Here is a 13,893-nt window from a genome sequence, read left to right as displayed (position 1 = left end):
AAAGCACAAAGGCTTCATTGTTCCTCCCCATGAACCAAAAGGCGAAAAGATTAAAAATTTTACCAAACGCCGGTGGATCAATGTTCTTAGCCATTCTAGTACCCCTCAGTCTGCTTCCCCCCTGTTCATCCAAGCTCCACCTCCTCCTCTTTCTGAGGATGCTTCCACGGCAGCAGCCGCTGCAAGATAGAGCCTCCGGTCGACTCTCAGCAGGACCAGGCTTTCATCCGGGCTAGCATTGTTGGTATTCATGAGCGGGTGGATCGTTTTGAGAATTCTTTGTCCACGTACACTCGGACTATGTGTGAGACTTCTTCACGTGTCGAAGAAAATCGTCGTCTTGCTGCTGAAGACCGCCGTGTCGCAGCTGAGGAACATCGTTTGGCTTCCGCCGAACGGCGTAAGACTCAATCTCTCCTCCATTCCATCCTCGCTCGTTTACCCTCTGGCCCGTAGCTTGTTGCGAGTGTTGGACCTTATCTTTTTGTTCATCTGTAAATATTTCTCTTGTATCTTTTGTTTTCCTTTTGAACTTTCAGAATTTGCTATGTATAGGTTGCTCTAATAGACATGATCTATGTACAGCTCTTTTGTAATCATGTAAACTTCCTTTTGAATGCAAATTCTCTCTTTTCTGTTAACTTTTTGTTCATTATTTTTTTTTTCTGTATATGTGCTTGTGCTATTAATGCCCTTTGTGGTTGTTTCTTTTTGTTCTTCGTCATACTATCCAGGTGGCGCAGTTCATTTCAAGTTTGGGGGTTTTGTTTCACCATGCCGTTTCCTCCCCCTGGGTATTTTTGTTCCTTTTTATTCTCTGTCATTTTTGTCATCAATTTTACTCCATATCCCACATTGAGGACACTGTGTATTTCAAGTTTGGGGGTGCAATATTGCATTTTTGGCATATTTTTGGGTTCATAATTTTTGCTAAGCAATGATAATGGAATTTGAAACCTGTTGGAGATGAAAGCATATATTTAAAACTTTGTGTATAGAAGTAGCTGATATTTTTGAAAATAAAGAAAATTTGAGTTGAAATGATCATGTAGATTCAAATTAGTCTGTATAAATGTCTCAATTAAATTCTCGTTGGATTTGACACTCTTTTAAGCCTCACAATGCACAGATGCACATTGGAAACTTAACTGTGAGGCATGCAACTTGATTGACCTTGACCTTGGCCTAGTTAATCTGATTTGATGAACCTGATAAATGAATATCTTTGGCATGATTTAAGTTGTCTAAAAAAAAAAAAAAACTGAGAAAGAAAGAAAATAATGACCAGTTGACGTTCGTAGCCTTTCCAACTCGAGCTATTAAGCCCTTTGGAGTATCTCTACACTTAACACCCTAAAACCATCTAGTTTGGGAATTGTTGGCCTAACGCTTGCTACAGGGGTTGGTTAGAAAGCTTAAAGGACTTAAACATTGCACGGTCATTCAAAAAAATTTGTAATAAACATGGTTCGTTAGAGTTCGTAACCTTTCCAACTTGAGCTATTAAGCCCCTTGGAGTGTCTCTACACTTAACACCCTAAAGCCATCTGGTTTAGGAGTTGTTGGCCTAACGCTTGCTACATAGGTTGGTTAGAAAGCATAAGGGACTTCAGCATTGCACAACCATCTTATGTTTCACTTCTGAGTTACAATAAATTGTCAACAAGCAACAAAAGTTGTCTTGTAAATAAAATCATGCCTTAGGGATTTCATTTAAAAGGGAATTCAGTGATTTGAAAACTCGTGTCTTGGAATTGGAAAAGAAAGTAAAAGCCGCATGTTGAGAATCCAATCCACTTTCACTGAAGTTAGAGTTGATTTCTATTTAAGAGATGATAATTGAGTTATTTATATGGACTATGATGTTGATACATGCATGTTGAAATGTGTTTAGTATCAATGCTTCATATATGCAAGGTAGTCTTCCCAATGACCCCATCTCCAGCTCTTTTTCTGTTTCAAGTTATTTTTGAGCTATGTATATATCTCATTTTACCATGGATGATATTGTTGTAGTAGCATGCCCATGGTTGTCTTTTCATTAAGTTTTTCATTGTAGTTTTGCTAAGGGACTAACAAAATGTAAGTTTGGGGGTGTGATAAGCGCCGAATATTATATATTCAAGCGCCCTAAATTGCATTAGTTAAGTCCATCTTTTAATTATTTATGTAGATTATCTCCATTTCCATGTTTTTATGCATTTTCAGGTTCATTGGCCAAAAAGAAGCAAGGTTGAAGTTTTGTTGTAATTTTGGATAAGAAAGGCACAATGCTGAAGCTTGGCAGCAATGGAACCTGACTTTTGTCGCCATTTTCGACCTAGCAAACTCAAGAACTGGACTTCCATCATAGGATGAAAGATTTAGAGCTCTGAATCAGCTTTCCAAATCTTCAAGCGGTTTGTCATTCGGAGTTCGGAATAGAGAGTTATGATCTTCTTATTAGAGGTGCTCAGAACTGCCTGGCAGCAATGAAAGTCTGCCTTGTTCTTCAATTTCGACCAACCAGAATTGAGAATTGGATCTCCACCAAAACATAAAGTTTTTAGAGCTCTGAATTAGCTTTCCAAATCTTCAAACGGTTCATCATTCGGAGTTTGGAGTACAAAGTTATAGCCGTTTTACCAAAGTAGGTCCGGGCGGAGCAAACCAAGCATAGGGCATTCTGGCCAATTTTCGAGTGCTCGAGGCCTTATTTCGAGTGCTCGAAATTAGGGCAGATTGCTTCACGAGATCAGCCACTTGTGCTCAGAAATTTGCTAACTTTGTATGCTCTCTTTATGAGTTGGTTCGGGATATTTCTTGGAGGAAAGAGAGGGCTTTTTGGGTGGAGTAATATGTCTACAAAAGAGGGGAGCCACACATTACTTATTTTATCCTTCATTTTGACAAGCGGGAGGAGAGAGAAGAGAGAAAAAGAAAGGTGGGTTCTTCAAGCTCCAAAGAGGGTGCACGAAAATGGAGATGAGGATGATGCTTCTTCCTTCTTCTAGCTCACCAATGGGCAACTAAACCTCATCTAGGGAGGTGATGAAACCCCTCCCTTGTAAGCATGTGTTAGTATAGTTTATTTTTGGGGATTACAATGTATTTTTGATAGTCTTTCCATGATCAAGAGCCTCATTTTTGTTGTAATGAATGTTGAATGTTTATAAATGATTATTGTGAGTTATTCATCTTGTCTTGGATGGTTACTTTTCTTAATCATATTGCTTGCACTTCCATGGTGACAATGGAAGTTAGATCATGGAATGGTTTTAATGGCATGGAGTTGGAGAACCTAGATAGTTCATGGCTTAGGGTTTCCCTTTGATGGTCTATACTTGATTCTTAGCTTTATGTGCATTCACCATTTAAATTAGGGCTTGATAATCCTTGACTTAGTAAGCATGTTTTAAGCTACATTTTAGTTTAGGTAGTTGATCATGTGAACATTTGATGGTTTATTTTTGCCTTTCTATTTAAATGAACTTCTTGAGGATATTATAGCAACCTAGTATTGTTATGTATCATGACTATCATATATGTTGTTTTTCCCTTAAATTAATCTTAACCTAGCATGTGTATAGGGATGGAGGTGGATTCATTTCCCTAGCCTTCTTTACTTGTACTTCACTCCCTTGAATTCTTACAATTTATTGTTTTATGCACTTTTAATTTCCTAGCTTAAGTGACATCCAACAAAACCTCGATAAACCCTTCATCATTCTAAGAATGATTCTAGACATTTAGGTTGTATTAGACTAGCGCAGTCCCAGTGGTTCGACTTACCCGACCAATAGCCCTATTTTACAATGATTCGTGCTATTGCGAAGGTTGATGTATAGTTGATCAACCGATCACCTTGCTAGATTAAAGCAATCTGAGCCTCTCGGAGTTGCCTTTCCAACTCAGCCACTGTTCTCTCCATGGATGTTGCTGCCTTAGGAATTTCCAGCTTTCCATTGGCCGCTGGACCTGTCAAATCCACCTTCTTCTTAGGGTGTTTTGAAGCAAGGGAAGTAACATTTGTGGCAACGGCCTTGGGGAAAGGATTTCCATCAACACCCATGACTTCTGTTTTTTCTGAAAACTTCAACCTGCCATTTTCAATTGCCTTCTACACAATATTGCGAAAAATAACACAATTGTTAGTGGAATGCCTCCACGAATTGTGAAACTTGCAATAGTCTTTCTCGGCCATTTCAGAGGCCGTTGGCATCTTATGTCTTGTCGTGAAAATCAGTTGCTTGTCAGTCATGAGCAAATCATGTCAAAGGAGTAACTTCTGGAAGGGTCTGCCCCTTTCCACTTGGAACTAAAGGCAGCTTGCAAGTTGGCCGTAGCTGATTTTGGTTTTGCCAAAGCCTCACATGTATAGGCCTTCATTATATTGAGCTCAGCCACATTCACCTCAAACTCTCCTTCAACTTCAGTGGTATACACCTCATAATTAGGATCACGATAGTAGGTGCCCTTGGAGGAGCTCGTTTGGTCTTGCTCCTTGTGAAGGAGCTCTTCATACTTAGCCACTCGGCCGCCCAAGTAAAACAAGTCATGAAATTGTACTTCTTCAAACTTATTACAAAGTTCAAATTCTAGGCTGTTCACAGCCATCCTCACATATTCTTCTAACGGTAAAGGCAAATTACATTTGTACTTGGCCCTCCTGAATCTGGAAAAGCAGCTCATCACCAACTCTCCAGGTAGTTAATGAAGTCTGCAAAGGTCTGCCATGGACACTTCAGGCTCAGCTCTATAGAACTGAGTATGGAATGAATCCTCAAATTGCTGCCAACTTTGGATGGAATTGGCTGGCAAGTTGGAATACCACCTGAAAGCTTAGCCAATTAGTGTATTTGGAAACAAGCGTACCTTCAATCATGGATTGACTGCTGCTTCTCCACATTGGACAGTGAAACGACCGATATGTTCCAATGTGGACTGTTCGCCCTCTCCATTGAACGTTGCAAACTCAGGAATTCTGAAATTCCTTGGAAATTCAACTTCATCAATGAACTCTAGGAAGGGCTTTCTGTAAGTTGGCCTTCTAACCCTTCGAGTTAGGCTAAATTCCTGTTGAAGGAATTCTACAAATTGGCCTCTATCAAGTGCCCTAGGCTGTGGAGGGTTGTTGTCTGGCCAACCTTAAGGTTGATTGGCCACTTGATGCCCCTCACCCGCCATTAGCAATAGGTTGGCATCTCCATAATTGTTCCTACCACGGTTCCTTCCTCTTTGGTCAAAAAATGGCTCCTTTGGAAAAGGTTGCCCCCCAACTGCCATTAGAATGACCATTAATGGCCTTGGAGGAGCAGATGCGACTGGCTGAATGTTCACAGGTGGAACGTTTTGTTGTGCTTGAGGGATGTGGTATGGTCATGGTTGGCCTGGCTAATTGTACCAAATCTGCTATGGAAACGCCACGGGTGGAAGATTCTGAACTTGCTGAATGGCTGGCATGGGCACCGCTTATGGAATAGTCATCTGTGCCAATGAAACGGTCACAGGTGCAGCTGGAATGTAAGTCTGTGCCATTGGAAGGGGCTGCATCTGCTGTTGAGTTGGAAGGAACGACCCTGCATGTTGCTGAGAGGAACTTCCTTCAACAAATGTGGTCGGCCTGCTAGCTTGAAAGGCCGAATGCTGAAACCCTTCAGAGTTGTTTGGCCGAAGGGCCAAACCTTGGTTCGAGCTTCCAAGGGTCTGTTCTAACATAGACTCAAACCTTTGAGAGATTCGATCTACCATTTATTCTAACTTCCGGTCTTGGGAAAGAATAGTTTTTGATTGGTCTTGCATAACTCTGGCTAAGTCTTGAGCGACTTTTGCTTGGTCTTGAGCGACTTTTGCTTGGTCTTACGCAAACCTATCTTGCTGCATTGCCATCATGTGGATGTTGTCCATGATGGGTCCATTTGCCATTATTTGAGTAAATTTTTCCACCATATCATTTTCATCAGGTGCAAATCGTAAACTTTCCACTGGAAGTTCACTGGCTTGCAACTCTTCTAGTTCGGCAAGGTCTTGGACAAACTTGCCTTGCCTTCTTCCACCGGCCATTGAACAATATGTTAAAAGGTCCCGCCGGGCGTGCCAAGATGTTCGGCTCCTAAAAACCGTGATCTTTTCCAAGTGCAAAAAGGAGGGTGAATGTTGGGCGTGCCAGGAACTGTTGTTGTTCCAAAGTGGATATCCGAACAATTATCTAGTAGATGATTGTAGGGATTAGGCGATTGTACGAAGGACTAGAATTACCATTTTCGGAGGTTCTTTTTGCCTTGAAAAAGGACTTTTGGACTATTCTATGGCTAGTGGAAAGGAAAAAAGTATTGAAAGTGCAGGACTTCAAAGTAAAGTGCTGGAAAGTAAGAATAATAAGTGCAGGACTTGAATTAAATATATTGAAGGTGTATTACATGAATGTAAAGATACATAAATGTAAAGAAATTGAAGTGTTGTTGGGCTATGTGATTTGAACAGGGTTTACAAGTGAAGCCTAAGTTCTCTATTTATAGAGCTTTTCATGCATATAGCAACTTAATGTGGCAACTTCAGCGACTTCCACGTATTGATTTCAAGCTGTCACGTACTCCACGTCCTTCTAGCAGTTACAACTTCTTTCCTCCAACTTCTTCCATCATGTCTGCAACAATTTTTTGCTCCCTTTCTTCTGTCGCAAATATCTCTTCCTTCAAACACGATTTAGCTAGACTTGCTCTTCATAACTGATGACAACTTCCCTTCAATTGGTGGAAACAGTTGCATGAAATACCACCACCTTTAACCGACGTATCCTTAATTGGCCAAATGTCCCATGATTCTTACAGTCTCTTTCTTCCTTAGAATCCTTCTTCTCCTCTTATTCTATATACATGTATATAGGAATTATCACAGACCCACGTTTCCCCTATTTGATTTGAACTTCCTTACTTGAATCTGCTACAACATCGCGGCCTCCTGAATTTTAACATCTTCTTCGTCATGGACTATAACTGACATATATATATATATATATATATATATATGGGTTCGAATCATTAACCTGGTCGTTACCCGAACCCGAGGTCAACTAAGTCATACCATCCATTTCCTATGTCCATAACTGTTAGACGAGTCAATCCATTGTCCAAAATGCTCTAAGACGCAATCGGCCATTCTGAAGGAAAGGTTCGGCCATTTTGAACCGAAGGTTCGGCCCTTCTGAACCAAAGGTTTGGCCGTTCTGAACCAAAGGTTTGGCCCTTCTGAAGGAAAGGTTCGGCCGTTCTGAAGGAAAGGTTTAGCCGTTATAAACCAAAGGTTCGGCCCTTCTGAAAGAAAGGTTCGGCCGTTCTGAAGGAAAGGTTCGGCCCTTCTGAAGGAAAGGTTCGGCTGTTGATAAAAATCATCCCACACCCTTTCCTTCCATGGACCATGCCTCCTTCATTTTAGGTTGACCTTCACAACGTCGTGGTTAACTTTCATTCTCCTATTGATTTGACATCATGGGTCGTGGTTAAAGCCCACTTCCTTTCAGCCTTACCTCATCTAAATTTAGAACACCTAGCGCCATGGACTCCTTTTTCTTAGTGGTTACTGCATCGTGGGTTAAATATATTTATAACAACAAATTAAGTTCCCGCGCTTCCTTCCTTTTTTTGCAATATTACTTTGACTTGGCTAAACAGTCGTTGAATTCTCCTAAAAACAAGGAGAAAATCAACCCCATGTTCTCCTTCTTTGGTGATTTTGGCCTTACACCTCAGGTAAGTCTCTATTTATTGAAACCATGATAATAACTCTTTAACAGAATTAAAATGTTATGGTCAGGATTATGGTAAGCTCAGTGAAACTCGACATATATGGTACAATTCATTTCATATAGGAAAATATGGGCCCTTACTTCTTAAAGATGGCAAGTCCTAATTGGACTTGCCTCTTTCCTTTTAACAAAAATAGAAAATAACCCATATAGCATAGCAAAACTATACTGATCCATTTGTAATACTGTATAGCTTTCAATAATAATTTATAAGAATTGCAATCCAGTGTGGTAAGTTCCATTGGAACTCGCCACATACTTCCTCCCTATTGGTGGATGACACAAGATCGAACTTCAGCAATTCCACATCACGCTTCCTCTTTTGGACATTTTAAAGCATCAATCTAATGTGGCAAGCTCATTGGAACTCGCCACATGTCGCCTTTCCATTGGGCCAAAAAATAATGTAGTAAACAATTGGTATATTATATTTTTGTAAATTGAATTGTGGTTTGTATATTTCATATATTTAGACAAATGGCAAGTATGAGTACAACTACACCTAATGTTCCTGTCAGTCATGAGGAAAAGCCCGAAAAGTTTAATGAGGCGGAGTTCAAATGGTGGTAACAAAAAATGATGTTCTACCTTATAACTCTAAATTTGAGCAAGTTCCTAACTAAGATTGCTTGAATGCTACAAGAGGCCAGGTGAGACTGACATTACAAAAGTATGAGCTGTTGATGCATGGAAGCAAAGAGATTTCCTATGCAAGAACTACATCCTCAATGGATTTTACAGCACGTTATATAATGTGTATAGTCCGATCAATACTGCTAAAGAGCTATGGGAGTCACTAGACAAGAAATATAAAATAGAGGATGCTGGTTTGAAGAAATTCGTGGTCGGACGATTTCAAGACTTTAAAATGGTGGACTCTAAGATTGTTATGAGCCAAGTGCAGGAGCTCCAGCTAATCCTACATAAGGTACATGCTAAAAAGATGACAGCACCATCCCGCTTGAGCAACTGATAGATGGAAGAAGGGAGTGAAGACAGCACCATATCCAAATCCATATCACCTCTCGACACGCTTGCCACAGCATAAGTTATCCGATTATCATTTTGTTGAACATGAGACTCGTGAAAGTTTTCTTAATTCTATATTGATATCATATAGCAGAGAAGAAATCTCAATTTTACCAGCATTTGCCCCAACCAAAGCATCCACCACGTGTTTGGCATCCGATTCAAAACATGCGTACAACCTGAAAATTGAATAACCGAGCCCAATACACTGCGTTTCTAAAGCAGAAAGTCTCCGCTAATAGCACCGAAGATGATGGAAACGGTTTGAAAATCATTGCTTGAAGAATGGACCCAGATGAATCCCAAAACACAGCTCCACCACCTCCCAACACCGAAATTTTTATAAAAAGAGCTTAAATTTTCATGCTCTATTGATGATGTCATATAATGAATAAAAGAGCTTAAATTATAAACAAATGTGATTTGTTATGTGATTACTCAGACAACTAGAATCTATTGAACTTTATATTTCTAGAATAATAGATTAACACACACACTAGAAAGAAAATTAGTATTAGTAATTAAGTTGTCTTCAGATAAAGTTTCATCACCATAAATATAATATGTATGTAAACATTTAACCATATCAAAGAAAGAATGAATGCAATGCAATACAAATCCTATGAAAGCTCGTGTCTCGGGAGTAGAACAGCTAAGCATGTTCACTCCATTATGAAATCCCACAGCAACTGCTTAAGGAATTGTTATAAAATGCTATATTGAAGTAGAACTGAATTAAATTAGCAATCTTCCAGTAACATACTGGAATTTAGTTTATCTATATGCTTCAAATTAAAGATTAGGAGGAAGATCTTGCAAAGTCAGAGTTGCACAAAAACCAGTAAATTATTCAGCTAAATGCGTGCATGATTAATTAAAGACATATTAATGCTACACAACATCTCAAAGCATTTTGTACAATCATAAAAATTCTAAAAAGAAAAATACTGTTCATAAAAACTTAATTCGAAAAGGTGGTGGTGTGACAGAAGAGGATGGAAATGAGCGCAAGTACAGGGGTTGTGTAAGTCACTTCAGTTACGAAGTAGACAATCTACAACTGATATGTTTCACTCTTACCTTCATAATCACTAATCATGACCGTGTAATTTTGAAAGCTCCAATTTTTCTCGATATAGTTTCAACAACTGGGAAGCTTCCTCATAACAGTTCACAAACTTCTTGAGAAACAAACTCTCTTTGGGCTTCAACAATGTCAATTCGCTATTGGGCTTCTTAATCAGACCTTTGGACAACAAAACTTGAAGTACTGAACACCTGGGAATTATCTTCTTACCCAAGCTTATTGTCATTAGTTCTGAATGATGGGCAATTGAGGAAGACTCCCAACCCATTGTTTTGACATAAAAATTCAGCTTTGCCATTATCATCTCCTCGGATACCATCATACACCCTGGTCTTCTTCTAAATGCGCTCATTGTTTCTTCCTCAGACCAACCCCACTTCTCATAAACCTCCATCTTCCTTTTCCATGTTGATTTGCTCATTGACCTCAATGCATGAATAGCCCAGATAAACTTGAAGCTTGAAGGGTTGAAACCCATTTTCTTAACATCCTCCACTAACTCATTGAATCCATCATGCTTTATCGCCAATGACCTAGGCTGATATGTAAGTAAGTACAAAATATTTGACTCCGACACGCCCTGTTGTCTCAAAATTTCAATGTTGGGAAATGTAACAGCATTGAGATCACGCACTACAATCTGAGGAAATCGTTTAAAGGCCACGATAAACTTATCCTCTGAATTAAGTAAATTTTTCAACAAATTGACAGATGGTATGATTTGGTTCTCCAAGCTGTGTAGCAACATACTAGGGTCAGTAGATACTATCTTCGCGAGCTCAGTGCTGGAAATGCCAATGGAGTAAAAGAAGTCGAATTTGGGTAGAAGGGCCTTCATGGGATCCGATAAGAGAAGTTTTGGGCGTAGTCTGATGACAGCTGAGATCTGGGTTTTGCTGAAATCATGGTTCTTAAAGAAGTTAAGAACTGAATCTGGATTGTCTAGGGTTTTGAGATTGATGTATTTTGAAGCTGAAATAGCAGTTTCTGGACTTAACCCACATGAATTAAGGAGGTAATTGACTGTAAATGAGTGTTGATTTGTGGAAGTTGAGATGGATTTGAGAGATGAAGACAGTGGATGGGTTTGAAGGGCATACAATTTATGGATTTTTGAATCCAAAACAGAAGAGCATCTAAAACGAACTAGTGTTTTACAGTATAAATGAATCATTGGAAAAGAAATGTGATAGACACTGTTTTGAGGCAACTCACCTGATCGTTAATCTTCTTAGGCGCTCTTGAACCAGCAATACCTACTCCTCGAGGGCTTTTGGCTGAAGCAAGGTTAAGACGAAAGAAATGCAAATAATAGAGCACACGATGTCGTTTGATATATATCTTTGACTCTTTTTCAGTTTAATTTTTCACTCTATATACGGAATATATATATATATATATTAAAATAAGGTGTTTTTCCTTTCCTTTTTTTTTATACATTAATTTTAGGTAACTCTTTGATACACTGAAGCTTTTATAAATTGTGTTGTGGGTAAACATCGAATATTTTGGTAATATTTTTCTTTTAGACAATTTTATCTTTTTACCCTCCACAAAGTTGTCATTATCAAATATGATAGCATCCTATTAAAAAAATATTATTATAAAATTAGTAATAAAAATATTTATTATATTATGTCACCAAATATTTAACATCTTGCCATGGGCAACAATTTTTTTTACAACTCTATTGAAATTTTTTTTTTTTTTTCCTCTCTCTCTCTCTCTCTCTAATAGCAACATCAAATGGGCTCTAATGCTTATGTATATAATCGTAATTCTAACTAATATTTCTTCTTGTTCTTTACCCAATCAATAAATAAATACATAACAAAATAGTATTTCACAATTGTAGTGTTGGATCCTTGAGTTTCAAGACCTTCACCCTCACATCACAAAAACGAGCAATTGATAAAGTATTTTGGAATACCTACAATGTAGCACCGGCCCTGGCCATCAGGATAAATAAAAATAAAATAAAATTAGCACCTTCATCCAATAATCACATACCATTTCCAATGTAATAGAAAATACCAAGGGTGAATTAGATGCCAGAGGTAAACTACATGTTAGAATCCAGAGGTAACCCCACAAAAACTAGTAGTAGAACATTAAACTTTGCACATTCTCTCCAAGGGCACTAGGGCAGGGTAGGCGTGCGCTCCATGAATCTGCCAATATGGTTCTTGGTATGGATACCCCTTTGTGCCTCCTCAGACTCAGATACCTCATGGATACAATGGGCAAAGGCATAACAATCAGTCTTGGAGTTCATCGGAACATACTCAGGCTTAAGAACAGACGATGGACTAATAATGGTGGATCAAATATTCAATCTCTGACCTCCACCTAATGCAGATACAGCTCTAATAATGGTGCATCAGATCTCTTGTTCTCTTTCTGTTTCTTTGCTTTCTCTATTTTCTTCTATCCTTACATTCTTACAACACTACAGGTATATGAGGTGGACACGTCCTTCATGCTTTAGCCCAAATAAGTTTATTATATTTCTACATAATTTTAATGACCACCAACTGATTTAAAAAAAAAAAAAAATTAAAAAAAATAATTTCAATTTAATCCATTAAACATAATTAATTTGAGGGAATAATAATCCACCCTTTAGCGACCCAGCTTCCACCATCTTATCCAGATGGTGACAGTCACAATGCAGCAGATTCCAAGGATTGGAAGCTCCAGCCTATTGAGTATCAGCCATTTTCCTCACAGAACACCAAGACCCACTAGAAGAAATTTAGAATGACAACGTACTAAAGGCCCTGTTTGGATTGGCTTTTGAAACACAACTTTTGGCTTTTTGAATCTGGAAGCTGTTTTGAGTAGTATTTAGCTATTTTTTTAAAAGAGCTTTTTGTCTTTGGAAGAGCATTTTGAAGAAGCTAAAAAGACAAGGGAAGCTAAATTGTTGTTTAAGTTAAACTTTTTAAATTTCAAGAGTACCCCTTTTATTATTCAGTAAAAAAATAGAATTCCAAACGTGTCCCTATATAACACTCACTTATATTCTTCTTAAACCCTAGTGCATGACAAAGCTCTCGCATAATTTCCAGAGGCGGTATCCTCAGGCAAACAACCATTCCTGCTTCTCCTACGAGGGTCATTGGCAATTTTAACTGGCTATTTCCACTGCACTAAACCTCCATATCTTCTGCCACACAAATATTTGATCTTTTATGTTTATATATATATAAGCTTTGAATGTGATTCCAGCCACTTAATCACGATGGTAGATTAATGAGCAAATAAAATCTTTCAAACATGGCCAAAAAAAATTTCTAACCCTAATCTGGAGTCATGAAAAATAGCAAAAAAATCAACCAGATCTCATGGTTTAAAGCAAATTTAAGGGCTAAAGAAGCAACACTTGCCCAGGGGATTTAAATTATAGAAACAAAAAATTCTTAGTTGCAGAAAATTCTTATTTATGCCGTCAAAAAAGAAAAAAAAAAATTATTACCTATATATACACACAGACACACACACACTGGTGTTTTGAGTTATGCTGAGAATCTCTTTGCTCCAATTTCTAACCAATCGGGATCCATTGCTATTTTTCAATCTCTGTTATCTGTTTGTTATTTTTGTGTTGTTATTTTGTCTATTCTTTTTATTTCCTTTTTATATTGAATGGTTTATTTATACGGTGATTAAGGGGCAAAATAATTATTTTAATAAGAGAATAGCTTCAATAATTGTTTTTTCAAACAGACATAAAAATTCTTTTGACATAAAAAGTTATTCTAAAATATATGTTCCAAACACTAAAAAAATAAGCCAAATAGAAGTGATAATTTTTGCTTCTCTTTTTCTTTTGTATAAGAATTGAAGCAAAAGTTATGCCAAACAAGCTTTAAGGGATCTTCATACAAAGTTTAAAGCATTTCTAAGGATGTACCTTAGGAAACAACAAGTTTGAAATGAACTGCCTGACGAAGCAACAAGGGCTTGTAAAGCCCCAAATTGTTGAATTCAT

The 13,893-nt window shown here is 38.1% G+C and overlaps 1 protein-coding gene across 1 annotated transcript; it reads right to left on the bottom strand.

Moving 5' to 3' along the window:
- Positions 1 to 9,903: 9,903 nt before the first annotated feature.
- LOC132273326 (uncharacterized) lies at positions 9,904 to 11,073 on the bottom strand. Its single transcript, XM_059774305.1, has one exon. It carries the CDS (start codon positions 11,071 to 11,073, stop codon positions 9,904 to 9,906), a length of 1,170 nt encoding a protein of 389 aa, XP_059630288.1.
- Positions 11,074 to 13,893: the final 2,820 nt, after the last annotated feature.

Source organism: Cornus florida, unplaced genomic scaffold (assembly GCF_030987335.1).
Source record: "Cornus florida cultivar Cherokee Brave unplaced genomic scaffold, ASM3098733v1 CherokeeBrave_3.0.0_Hap2_Chr01, whole genome shotgun sequence".
NCBI classification, from domain to species: Eukaryota; Viridiplantae; Streptophyta; class Magnoliopsida; order Cornales; family Cornaceae; genus Cornus; species Cornus florida.
Note: the sequence above shows the minus strand (reverse complement) of the source record. Positions and strands in the feature narration are given on the sequence as shown.